Here is a 13,129-nt window from a genome sequence, read left to right on the forward strand (position 1 = left end):
TATTACGGTCAAGGGAATTTTAACTCACCTGGGTCATGATGTTAGTGAACTGTGGCAATTTGCTGAGTTCCACCAGGTTTAGCCATATCATATCCAGTATCCAACGAAATGGCTTTGAGGGGCAGGTCTTCAGGTCAAGAGCTGCACCACCTATATGCAAAGAAGTATTATGCTAGAAGGCACCATAACACAGAGGCATATTGAGTATTCCAGGCAGTGATGATAATCTTACCTTTAATGAGAATCTGAAATTCATTATGCTCTATTTTGTTCTTCTGTAAATCAATCTTGAGGGCCAACAAGAGTGTGAAGATGAACTTGTGGCTTTCATACAGGCCTCTGACTGTGTACCTGAACACCTCATAGGTCAGATAATCAATGATATTGGCAATTCGCTTCTGAGTCAGATGAGACTTCTCGGACCTGCAAAACAAAAGCATACCGAAGATAGTAATTGGAGAAAACTCAGAGAAGACTCAGAACCTTGATATCCTGTCAGCAGCCAGAATTTGTGCCAGCCCCAGGTGCTCCATGCAGGTTAAAACAAGCACTAAGAATCATTTACAAATACTATTTGACCCAGGTTTGGCGAGATCATACTTTGCCATGGACAAGTCGAAGATTTTGAGGAACTGAGTCAGGGAGGTCTGGTACATGACGTTGACCATGCTCATCTCTGTGATGAGGAAGTAAAGGATGCTGCCTCGGGAGGCGGCGGGGCGGTATTCCTCCTGAGCAGTGTTGATCTTCACCTCTGTCTCTGCTGCAACACTGAGCTTTGCACTAACTTCAGCTGCAGTCTGCTTAGTGGTACTCAGAATGCCAATCATGGACTCATCATCTACCAAGGAACCTTAAATGACACATACATACATTACACACATATCCGCACATATACATTCTTATTTTAGCAATATCACTTCCTTACAGGTAGAGTATTCCAGCAAAATGGCATACTATATTTATTAATACCTTTACCGAAGGCTCAAGTTTCTATTTGTTTATAACAATCACTGCTATACCTTTTGTGGTGCTGAGCTTGTATAGCAAGTTGTCCTCCAACTCCTTCATTTTCCTCTTATTGGCAGTCACATCCTCCATTAGCTTCAATCTCTCTGCCTCTAGTTCCTGTTAGAAGTATTGGAATAAGTATGCCACAAGTCATCAATGTAAATAAAATCAATGTGAGGAAAATCTGTTTGTAAAACCTGGGTGGAAAATGAACACTGACATATTTCTCTCTGAGGATGACTCGGCCTAGTAGCTGGTTCTCCAGACCCTTCATGGTCACAGTGAAGTCAATGATGGAGGTCTTGGCGCTGACTTCTGGGGTGTATGCTGGATTAGGCAGCTTAGTGGTTATATAGAGCTGGAAGCCTTCCATCACATTTGTCTCTTTGTCTCCAACTTTCACCTAAGCCAGTCAATGCCAGGAGTTTAAACAAAGGCTTCATTTCACAACTCTTTTATTCATTAGGTTAAAGTGGATCTGACAACTGGATCACCTTGAAACTGGAACCGGATTTGATGAAGTTCTTCTCAAGCACATTGTCCAGGGCCGGGTCCAGCTCCTCATGTACATCCTCAATAAGCAGCGGGCGTCCCAGGGAGAGACTGTCCTCCAGGTGAGTGCGAAAGAATTTATGATTGAGTGATGTGACCTAAGAGAGGGATCACATATTACGTCCATAGTATTTGCTACCAAAACAAATGATTTGTGGGAAAAATCACATTATTTCACTGCATTTCATTAGGGTGGCGTACTTGGAGTGCATTGTCTTTTTCTTTTTCCTTAATCCAAGACTTTCCTTGAGTCTGGGGGTCGATAAGGAGGGGAAATCTTGTTGCTTTTGTGACGATGATGCCATTCTGCACTGACAAGTCATCTCCTGGCAGTCCTTGCAGGTTCCACTCACTTATCTTAAACAGAGAAAAAGTGGTGTGAGTGTATTGTCTCAAGACATGCATAGCATCAAGTAGGAAGTACGTATTTGGGCTGAGTTCTGGTTTGTGTTGTTCTTACAGTGGGAGGGTCCACTAGTGCTGAAATGAGGTTGAGGTTTTCTGTGAAAGGTATTTTGTGTCTGTGGAGTTCTGCCTCCCAGATGTCTTTCAGCAACATGTTACGGAAACTCTGGTTAAAGGGCCCACAGTAAGACAGGAAGCCAGTGAGCTGAAGAACATCCCCCACAAGTCTGCCAAGGAGAAGAGTACCAATTCATAGTCTCATTTAGAGGCCTTCAGGATCAACAAATTGCACCAAAGTCTCCCCTGAAATAGCCAGGCATAATGATATTGGCGTCAAAAGAAGAATGATAAATATCTTTGTTTGTCCATTTGTTAGGTGAACTGCCTATTTCTTCACTTCTCTTCTCTTCTCTTCCCTTGGTGACGGTCAAGAGTTCCCCCACCTTCTAAATCCCAATTTAACAGAATGTCATCTATAATTCAATTTAGAGTTTTCTTTGTAACTTGCCTGTTGATCTCTGATTTAAATTCTTTGCTCTGCTCTATCCAGCGAACCTTCTCTCCGCTAAGTCCATCAATAAGTGCAGATGCGGCCTGCATTTTATTCCTACACATCTCAGCGTCGTCCACCAAGTCCTGAAAAATAATATCTTGTGATCCACAAAGCCATTTCCATTTCTAGCCTCATGTAAATACAATATAAAATAATTAACTCTTTTGTAAGGGTGAAACACACCTGTTTCTCTTTCATGGCAGCATCAAATTTAGCCTTGACTTTGTCAAACTCTGCTTGCTTCTCATCCAGCTGACCTTGTGCCGTGGCTAGCTCAGCATTAGCCACTGTTAGTCTGCCCTCCTGAATGACCAGGTTAGCCTGGCCGCATACAAGGGACATCACAGTTCACAAAACCACATACTGACACAACATAAATCAGACAAATGATAGCAGTATCCTTACAGGAGCCATGCACATTGTTATTATTTTTTATGTGTGTTGTGCATTGTACCGTCAGTTACAGCAGTCAGTAAGTCATGTGGCTGTAGTGGTGGAATATCAGTATGAATAAAAATTAAATTAATACAATTTTAAATCTGGTACTACTTACTGCAGTAGACTATAAATACATACATACACATATCCCAACAGGACTTACAGACTCCTATAACTTAAAGGAAAAATCCACTGAGCATTTCTACAGTTATTGACAATATAGGCCTACCTTGCATTTTGTTGATTGGTGGTGTATTTTTTGTAACTCACCAAATGTAGATATTTCTAGTGTAGCTACAATGGAGTTTGTTAGCAGAACATTTTTGAACAAAACAAAACAACATTTTTGAACAAAACATTTGACAACAAAACTCAGGTTTTGTTGTCAGCCCTTCAGAATCAATGAGCAAAGCCTCCTTTCTATGCTTACCATTTACATACAGGAAGAAATCCATCATAGCAATGACAGAGATACCAATTTCTCCACTGACAGTAGCCTCAATGGACTATAATGTAATGCAGCCACATTCTGAATAAAGGGCTCAACTCTCACTCTTTCACAACTGGAAAAACTCTCACTCTCTTGCTTTTACTATGCTATCGCTATCGCTCTCTCCACCTATACATATAACCACAACTGAATGCAACAAGTTCACGTCTGTTCAAAAGGGAAATGTAGGGAATTGCTAACTGAAGTAGAAGTAGATGAGGCAGGTCGAGGTAAAGTGGGTACACCAAAAAAGTAAATTACAACATTTAATCACAAAATAACTCCTGGAATGCATTGAATCTTACAGTGGATTTTTCCTTTAACAGATTGTAGCTTGTAACTTGCAAGTGCATAATAAAGGGTTAAATGCACCTCTAGAAGCTCTACTTGGCTGTCATGATGAACTTTACCTTGAGTGGCAGCACTTCTTTGTTAATGCCAAAGAATGTGGCCATAGCCTGGGTCCAGGACAGCAGACCAGCTACGTTACCACACACTTTCTTTGCATTTTCCAGTGTGTAATCCTCCATGCTGAAGTAGGGCTGCAGCAGTTCTACCATTTCCTCATTGATCGTGTCCTTAGGGAACTGCTGGAGGGAGGTCATGAAACCACTACCACTCATAAGCTAAAGTATAGAGGAAGGAAGGGAGCAACTCAGTAACTTCACAGTGACCAATTAAGAAATGCACAGTCAAGTGGAAGCAGTATGAAGGTATTATTGTAGCAATACACCTGGGAATTTGCATGTTGCAGGTCTGCAAATCACTTACAACAATTCACCTCCTACACTACTTCAGAAAAAAAAGAAGATTGCAGCTTCTATTTTATTGATTCAAATATTGACTTGCAGATTTGTAAATCCTTTCTCTGAATTCAAATTTAGGACACAGGTATGTGAATATTTTTTGTGAGTGTAAACTCCAACATGCAGGTTCTCATGTATCTTGCTACAATAATACCTTGATAAAGAAGGCATGTTTCTTTGTTACCTTCAGTGCCTCTCCCCATGATGGCTTATGACAGCTCCGTTCTGGATCCATAGTAATGGTGTCCAGCCTCTTCTGGAATAACAGCAGGCCACAGTCCATAATCCTCATGATCAGATGTGGAGGCTTGGCCAGTTTTCTTACTGTGGCAATGTCAGCAGGCTTGATGGTCTGTGGAATTGTAAAGAATGGATGTGTCATCCTACAGTATAAATACCCAAATATGTTAATCAGAAAACGATCATGCAGGACTCACATTCAATGCAGCCTCAGCCTCCTCTAAAGCTGGCTTGGCAGCCTCCAGTTTGACCTCTGCAATGGCTTTCTCCTTCTCAATCCCCTCCACAATTTTCAGGGCTTTATCCTTCACAATCTGGACCTCATTCTTTACAATGGTAGCAGCATCAGCACTGACTGTCACCTCTGCCAGCACCTGTGTGATTGCAACAAGAAGCAATGTCACACCTTGTGATATGAATTTAAAGCTGGATAGAACTGTTTCCAGAATTTGGTGGCAATTAAGGCAACTTCGTAGAAGAAAAAAAAAAAAAAGTTGCTGTTGCAAGGTTGGCCTAATGGTGGCGTTAATGAGTGTGACCAAATGTGGTCTGTCACAATCCTGGGTCCATCCCAAACATGCACCTTAGGTTTAGTTTAGTTTATCAAATATTTTCGGCATCAGCTTCATATGTGCACCACTGTCAAATGGTTTGGATTTTCAAAATAATCGCCATAATCTAGGAAGTCCATATGCTGTACAGTCCAAGAGTTACTGGCCAAAATGTAAAGTTGCTTGTTATAGCGCCACCATCTGGCCGATCAGTGTCATTTTTTGTTGGCTGAGTAGTGGGGGAGATTTGAAACCTATCCACAAAATTGGTTGCTCTAGGACTTACAGTCTCTGAGGTACAGATAGTTTTAGGGCAGAAAAAGATGAGGAAGAAGAGGAAGAAGCAGAAGAAACAGATTAAACAGAAGGTTTAGCCATATGGGCTTGAACCCCATTATATATACATTACATATATATATATATAATACATTATATTTACCTTGTCGGCTTTGACAGATGCTACAGCCAGCTCTTTCTCCTTCACTACCAGATCTTTGGACAGCTGAGCCACAGACTCACTAGCCTCCATCAGTTTGGACAACCCTGGAATTCAGTAACAACTTTTTCAACCCATGCCCTGAGCAGACCTCACAAAGTTGCCCCAAGTATTTCATTGTTACTGCAGGAGTGTTCCTTGTAGCCATTCTACCAAATTCCCTTACCAACATTCATGCGCTCTGCTAGCGTGTTGATGTAGTTGTACTTTTCAGTGTACAGTGTTTTATATCCATTTATAAAAGAGAGGTAGGATTTAGGGGTGACATGAGTTCTTCTTCGGAACCTAAGGGAGAAAGTAGCACACATGCAAAGTTTTCATGAATGCAGGAACAACAAACTTGTTTCTTGAATTAGAAATTACAGAAGAGCTAGACCTAACTACAGTGTGAAGCTAGATGAGGCTTGCATGTTGTACCTTTCAAAGTAGCTCTCACAGGTCTCAGATACTTTGTCATGGTATGTTCCCATGGTAGTCACCACAGCAGCCTTCACATCAGCAGAGCAGGCCATGTGAAACTCTGACAGGAAATAGTTGGACACAGCCACCAGAGCCTCATTGGGCCAAGGGGTGAACCAGTCCATGGTGCAGCCTGAAATTAACCCGGGGAACTTCAGGGATCGGGAGCGGAACTTCTCACCCACCTGTCAGTGAGAGTAGATACAATTTAATTCAATTCAAAATATGTATTTACACAAGGGTAGCCTTGTGAGAGCATGTGCTCTTTTACAGTTCCATGCTTTTTAAAATGAGCATTACAGATAAGAGCATAATGGAACAGAACAAATAAAATAGTTAAACATGAAATATTGACACAATGAGACAATACAGAATAAAATATACAATAAAGAAATATAAGAAATTTACCAAAAAAAAAAAAATCAAAAAAATTTTCATGAACCATGGATAAAAACTGGGGTGGCACTGAGCGAATCTGATTGTTATCTGTAATTCGTTCCATTTAAAATAATGCATAAATCCAGGTATACAAGGATACAAAATTTTTGAAAGCTCACAACCTTTGGTCTATTGCTTTTGGGTGAGAGACATAGAGACAGTTTTTATCAGTCAGTTTTTAACAGTCAGTTTTTAGCCTACCGGTGAGAAACACAAAACTACATGCAGATTCTTTTTGGCCCTGGATATGAAGTAGTCGTATAAGTTGTCAAATGTTGGTGGGATGCGAGGCAACTCTTTTTTCATCACGGGGATCAGGTTCTGGGTGATCTCTTGCATCTCATCTTTAGCAAAAAGGTTGGAGACCTGCACACAGTTTATTCACATTAAAGAGAGTAAGTAAGAGTGAATTTGTCAGAGTTAATAAACAGAGATTTAACAGAAAGACTTTTCTTCCTTAAAAAAAAGGGAATATCATGGAATTTCAGCTTTGGAGTATTTCCCTCTGCTCTAAACATTTTAATCTTTTTTTAAGATTATGTTTTGTTTGACATTTTTGTCTTTATTGGACAGCTCAAAGTAGAGAAAGACAGGAACGACGGGGAGAGAGAGGGTGATGACATGCAACAAAGGTCCTGAGCTGAATTCCCACGGTTAGTGCCTTAGACCACTGAGCCACCACGATGCTCTGAAAACCACTTCTTAGTAAGATCACATTCAAATTCTTCTATCAAGGCTTGAAATTAACATTTTGGCTGACTAGCCAATGTAGCTAGTGGATTTAGTTTCTTTACAGTAATTATAATAATGTCTGGGCAACGTAGTGATTAGCGAGTCCAAGGGTGCTGTTCTGTAGCTAACTCTGCGCTTTGACCTCCCTGTGGAGGGAGGCAGACAAAAAAGACAAATTTCACTTGTGGGGGATCAAATAGCACAAAAATATTTTTTAGCCCAATACACTTGCACTAGCTTTGCTAAGTAATGCTAACTTCTGACTTGAATATCTCCAAAAACAACACTCAAGCAAGGGCCTTTTGGATGGACTAAATGGACTTTAGTCCATCAAATGGACTAACTGATAAATAACCTCACCTCACCAGATGAGAGCACATTGTTGAGATACTCAAGGAATGCCTCATCTTTGATTTCATTGTCTGTAAAGATGAAGGTGATGCCTTTCCCATCAGCCCCAGCTGTTTTGTACAACAGTTTCAGGTCATCCATGAGATTACTTATGTTGTACGTCCTGATGAGAAGACAAACAGAGCCGAGTCAGAAACAAGCCCTCAGTTCATCCTTCAGTGTCATAATAAAACCATGAGAAACAATAAAAATACAGTTTTGAAAAAGTGAATCTGAAATAATAGGGCTTTTAAAAAAATTCAAATATTGAGCCCAGTGACTATAATTGTAACATTTGCGTATTCAAACCTGTTGCAGCCCAGTTGCAGCACGGCATTTTAAGCTGCTACCCCAGGTCCATTGTTCCACTGCGTTTGTTGGTTGTGTTGCATCATTTTACATTTTACCCATGGGTAAGTGAACACAATTATCTAGTTTTGCTTATTTTTCCATAAACAACTCAAGTTGTACCTTGAGAAACATTAATGTACCATATAGGGCACAATGTTTTTTGTGTAGCCTTTGTTAGCAGGTATAACCTCATCTCCAACATTTATTTCAGTGACATTGGTTTATGTATCCTCTATTTGTTTACTGACATGGTGATGAATGACTATGCTAAGCATAATCTTACCATTTATATACATTTATATGACTCAAATACGCAAAAGACCGCTGTGTAGTCCAACAAAAATAGAAGCCATGTGTATCTCCAAAGTTGCAGCTCTGATCCAGTACCGTTTCAGATCCGTCAACATGCTGCATGCGTGGCAAGGAGTAAATAGCTGTGTATCTGGTCTGACCCTCGCGACAAAAACGGACGGAACAGGAATCTGGTGTAGGCTGAGCCATTACTGTAAATTGTACTGTACACAGGCATTTTAACTTTTGGCCCAATATTTGACGAATCTCAATGAAAATAAATTACAGTATTCTTATCACCCTGTGGATGAGGGTTTTTATCTTCAAAACTGAAGTTTTGGTAAATACTCAAACTTTTCACTACATTAGACAAATGTGGAATAATTTGCATATTATGCCAAAACCTAAGGCTGTTGAAAGACTGAACAGATTTTATCTATCTATACCAATATCTGATCTTCAAGGGCTCCTCTATCAATTCATCAATCTAAGTAAAACAAAAAAAAAATAAAAATAAAATGGCACACAATGTCTCAGGTGGGTGTGATTTTGTGAACTGTAGTTATAAACATTACTACGTCTCCACTGATATACAAAATCTTACATCCAACTAGATTATCATTAAGACCATCATCCAGGTTATCTGTGAACTGTAAAACTGTTTTAGATTTTTTATGAAACTATTTGAAACTCTGAGTGTGCAGAGAATTGTGTTATATATGAATTATGTTGTAGGCTTCCATTTGACAAAATAAATTCAGTGTACTTTTATCTTTTTTGGTTGTGTCGTTTTTTAAAGCAGATTCCACAACAGTGCCAAAACATTTTCTTGAACATAAGACCATTAGGAACGCTCAAAACGCAACAGCTTTTTAAACCAGGCATTCATAGTCATACTGTGAAAACTTAAAGCTAGTTTTAAGCTCACCACATTGACTTCCATAGCCATCTGTGTAGTATGGCCAAGGCAAATTGTTTCTTTAAAATAGGAAGATGAGCACAATACTATAGAGCTCTAAGGTGGCCACCAGCATGAAATTAAAAAACTTCACAGAGACCATATCAAATTGTTCAAAACACCTTGTTGCTAAATGGGTCAGCTCATTGCTGCTAGCAGCTATAATTTTGTATTTTTTAATTTTTACCTCGTCAGTGTGATCTGGAAGATACTGTATCCAGCTATATATGAAGCCAGGCGAGTGAGGCTCTGTTTTCCTGATCCCCCCACTCCTACCAGCAGGGCGTTTCCATTGTCAGTTCGAATGATGCGTGAGATCTATGGGAAGGCAAATTATAAATGAATTAGAGGCACATAGGGCCTATATCTATCCGTGTCTGACTGGCTGCTAGTCCGACCTTGATGAGATGAGTCATGGCATCCGTGAAGAAAACCAAATCCAGACTGGAGCCTCTCATGGCCTCATTGTGCTGGGCCTGATACATCACCAGCTTCTCTGATAAGAACTCAAAACTTGGCACCTGGAAGGAGATTACTTTGGTTACTCGGTTTTGGTGACAGATTAATTCTACAACATAAAATGGTTCTAAATGCCAAGGCGATACCAGTTCATAAATCTTGGGGGCATCAAAACAGGCATCTTCCCCTTCTTCTCCAGTGGGTTCAGGAGCATCTCGCAGGAAGTCCACAAAGTATGGCTCAGGATGAAGCTCTGGGACAATACTGGGATCCACATGCTCTTGGATCACACGAGATACAGCCTTTTCAAACCAAGCTCTGTCTTCAAAGCAAACAAACCTGCAGCAAAACAGATGCAGTGTGGGCCTTGGTTATGTTTTTGTGTTACTAGTGCAGTGCCCGTTCAAAACATGCCTGTTCGGAACGGGCCGATTGCTTGGCCTCCGGTATTGCTGCTTGCAGCTTTCTCGAGAACTGCTCATCCAAACAACTTCACACTCGACACTGCGCTTCCAGTCGCTTGCTTTGAGCCCCGCTGCTGCACAGAGCGCTGTTCGCTTGTTTATTCAAAGTTTATTAATATTGAACGTGTTGCGTGTCCAATCCGACACTGAACGTCCTTGGGTCCCCAGCAATACACCCGCCAAGTGTGAAGTAGATTGGACGAATGGTTCTTGAGATGCGAAGGACACACATACAGACAGAGATTCCTTGCTTTATAGTATGATGTCTATGAAAGGGGATTTATTCAAGCACTGTACCTGTCAGCGATCACCCTCGTACATTCACTCTTGAATAGAGCCAATAGAGTGGGGATATCATCACACTCCTCTGGCTTGATGTTTAACATTCCTTGCCAGATCCTGGACAAGTCTCTCAAATTGAAGATGTAGTGGAACTTGGATGGTGTGGGCAGCATTTTTGCCTTGCATGTCAAATGATCAAATAAGGTCACATCTTCGTTAGTAAATTATACTGTACCTCCCTGTAATCAATCTGACATCATATGAGAAGTGATTACCTTTGTCCACTGCCATAAGTTCCTCCCAGCAGACACAAGATGCTTCACCATTTCTGATACCTCAGGCTTGAATTCCCTGCATGTATGGATATATCCACAGCCCATTACACCTGCAGGAAGGGCACATGAAAAAACATTACCAAATGCTTCATACAAGCTTGAGTAAGCAGAAAAATGACTGAAACATTTTAGGAAGCAGTACCAAAGATCTTATCAATGGAGGCATTGGATGGCAGAGTACAGTTGAAGACAGTGAACTGTCTCTTCAGTCTCTGTGGGATGTCGTTTCTCCCACCCCCTGGGTGAATCATGGCAGCCAGTATCTGCACATCCACAATAGTGGTAAAGTCTCCTGGTTTGTCCAGACTGTACATGCCGCTCATTTCCATCATCTGGCGGACTATCTCATTGGTGATCTGTTTGGACAGCTAGATAGTTACTCAGACTGGACTAATTGAAGCTGTAATAATAAAGATAAAATATTAACACAAAGTGCCATGTAAACACCTGATCTCCCCACTCATTCACGATAGGCATGTTGACGTCATCAACAAAGACAGTCATCCTGCGTCCCCCTGGGGGTCCATAGGTGCTGCCGATTCGTTTCTCAATGTAGCTCTCCACTGTACGCTGTAATAAAATGAAATTGCTATTGGTGAGACAAACCTATTCAGAACAGTATACAGCCAACCATACATGGTATATTTTCACACCTGAAACATCACGGGCTCAGTCGCAGATGAGAAGTTCAGAGACTTGGACAGGTCTGTCTCAGGATCATATTTTTTTGTGTAGCCTTTTATCATCACTGTCTTGGCTGTCCCTTGTTCACCAATGAGCAGTACAGCCTGTCCAAATACAATATGCATCTTTTACAGACACACTTAAAAGCAAAATACATATTTAAAATTGATAAATCTGTTATTTTAAAGGGACAAGATCACCTTGCGCTGTTTGGCAATAGTCTCCAGCAGGAAAGTTGTTCTTGTGTTATCCACATTTGGCACAAGGATGGAGGCATAGTCTGGCACATGGTCAGTTGGATAGAGGTACTCCCCTACATAGTTATCCCAATGATACCAGTCACCTTAAACAGAAAGACCAGCATCATTATACACGTTTGTGGGCACCACAGTGGAATAGCCCTTTAAGACAGTTGATTAAAAACTAGATTGTTTAAAGACACAAAATGGAGTGATAATGACTTTACCGTTTGAGTTGACCATGTACTCAAACATAGTCTCTCCTGGCTGCATTTGAGGCACGTCAATTTTGCTGGCGTGTGCTCTGATGAAGGCCTCCAGTCTGTCCCTGTCCTCCAACTCCAAAAGGGCTCCCAGGCTCCACATCAAGCAGAAGACAAAGAGGCGTTCCAGCTGCATTTTGCTGGCCAGGCCGCCTGTCTCTTTGGAGGGGATCAGACCCTCCAGCAGATTCACAGACTGACAGTAGATCATAGTCAGATAATGGCGCGTTTCATGAAACAAGATTACATCCACCATCTAATTGTTGTTTGCCAGTGAAAGGTTAAGCATAGTGAAGGTCTTTCAGTGTTTTTCTGGATACATACCTGCATTATGTAGTTGCACTCCAAAAGTTCCATTTTAGGCTTAAGATTTTGCTTCATATACAAGTAGGTGTCCTCAAATATCTTGTCATATAAACTCATAATGTTGTCTGCCTCTTGTGCATTTCGCTTGTAAGCCCATCCCTACAACATGAAGCCCATGTTCCATCTAAGCATTCCAATGTAAAAAAGCACTGTTGTTTTCTACACAGACTGTCTCTACTGATGATTATTAAAAGGACTGTACCTGGAGTATGGGTCGCCAGCTCAGAGCAGATGAGCTCATGAAGACCATTCCCACCCGGGACACAGTAGCAGGGGATGCGTTGTCCATGTTGTGTACCTCAAACACCAACTTGCAGGATGGAGACATGGTGATGCGATCACCATTAGCCAAGGTCAGGGTTTTATTGTCATCCAACACAGAGTTCAGGTTCTCAATCCAAATGGCATCCACAGGGCCGTCCAGCACGATCCATATGAATTCCCCTGAAGCAAACGGTTGTCATTTCAAAGCCGTTACAATTCAAGTCTTTAATTCTCTGAGTCTCTCTTCCACTGAGACTTTTTCCTGTTATTTATAAAACAATGATCTGATGATTTGATGATAAAACAATGATTTTCACTGGTGGTACTCCCAACATTTGTAGCTATAAGCACTAGCAGATAATTTGGTGACACCAACATTTTGGTCCAGAGACTGCTTCACACACAGTAGTAAGTGTTTTATCTATTGATATATGTCTCTGACTGAAAATAATGTTTGCCTCCAAGTGTTATTATGCTGTATCAATTGGATCAACGTAGATAATGTGAAACAATATGTACTAAAGTAGGCTATATTAGGCAGTTTCATTCACATCATCTATATATTGGATTTTGGTTTGCCATTAGACAGTCGTGAAGAGTTTAAAACTTAAA

The 13,129-nt window shown here is 40.9% G+C and overlaps 1 protein-coding gene across 1 annotated transcript in view; it reads right to left on the reverse strand.

Moving 5' to 3' along the window:
* Positions 1 to 13,129, reverse strand: part of LOC139655939 (dynein axonemal heavy chain 8-like) — a 41,360-nt gene that overhangs the window by 5,008 nt on the left and 23,223 nt on the right. The window contains exons 49-78 of the mRNA XM_071533363.1: positions 12,456 to 12,697; positions 12,212 to 12,352; positions 11,852 to 12,083; positions 11,586 to 11,728; positions 11,355 to 11,489; positions 11,149 to 11,271; positions 10,844 to 11,057; positions 10,642 to 10,751; positions 10,382 to 10,545; positions 9,767 to 9,959; positions 9,560 to 9,682; positions 9,349 to 9,479; positions 7,532 to 7,685; positions 6,641 to 6,805; positions 5,960 to 6,186; positions 5,709 to 5,827; positions 5,486 to 5,589; positions 4,693 to 4,869; positions 4,440 to 4,607; positions 3,860 to 4,075; positions 2,705 to 2,842; positions 2,477 to 2,604; positions 2,024 to 2,195; positions 1,765 to 1,920; positions 1,506 to 1,661; positions 1,232 to 1,414; positions 1,023 to 1,128; positions 601 to 853; positions 233 to 423; positions 29 to 150 (exon numbers count right to left, since the gene is read on the reverse strand). Coding sequence (XP_071389464.1) covers positions 29 to 150; positions 233 to 423; positions 601 to 853; positions 1,023 to 1,128; positions 1,232 to 1,414; positions 1,506 to 1,661; positions 1,765 to 1,920; positions 2,024 to 2,195; positions 2,477 to 2,604; positions 2,705 to 2,842; positions 3,860 to 4,075; positions 4,440 to 4,607; positions 4,693 to 4,869; positions 5,486 to 5,589; positions 5,709 to 5,827; positions 5,960 to 6,186; positions 6,641 to 6,805; positions 7,532 to 7,685; positions 9,349 to 9,479; positions 9,560 to 9,682; positions 9,767 to 9,959; positions 10,382 to 10,545; positions 10,642 to 10,751; positions 10,844 to 11,057; positions 11,149 to 11,271; positions 11,355 to 11,489; positions 11,586 to 11,728; positions 11,852 to 12,083; positions 12,212 to 12,352; positions 12,456 to 12,697 — 4,886 coding nt within the window. The remainder of the gene's footprint in view (positions 1 to 28; positions 151 to 232; positions 424 to 600; positions 854 to 1,022; positions 1,129 to 1,231; positions 1,415 to 1,505; positions 1,662 to 1,764; positions 1,921 to 2,023; positions 2,196 to 2,476; positions 2,605 to 2,704; positions 2,843 to 3,859; positions 4,076 to 4,439; positions 4,608 to 4,692; positions 4,870 to 5,485; positions 5,590 to 5,708; positions 5,828 to 5,959; positions 6,187 to 6,640; positions 6,806 to 7,531; positions 7,686 to 9,348; positions 9,480 to 9,559; positions 9,683 to 9,766; positions 9,960 to 10,381; positions 10,546 to 10,641; positions 10,752 to 10,843; positions 11,058 to 11,148; positions 11,272 to 11,354; positions 11,490 to 11,585; positions 11,729 to 11,851; positions 12,084 to 12,211; positions 12,353 to 12,455; positions 12,698 to 13,129) is intronic.

Source organism: Centroberyx affinis, unplaced genomic scaffold (genome assembly GCF_046629955.1).
Source record: "Centroberyx affinis isolate AG114_WGS23_722 - 3 ecotype Tasmania unplaced genomic scaffold, CSIRO-AGI_Caff_v1 ptg002360l_1, whole genome shotgun sequence".
Classification (NCBI taxonomy): Eukaryota; Metazoa; Chordata; class Actinopteri; order Beryciformes; family Berycidae; genus Centroberyx; species Centroberyx affinis.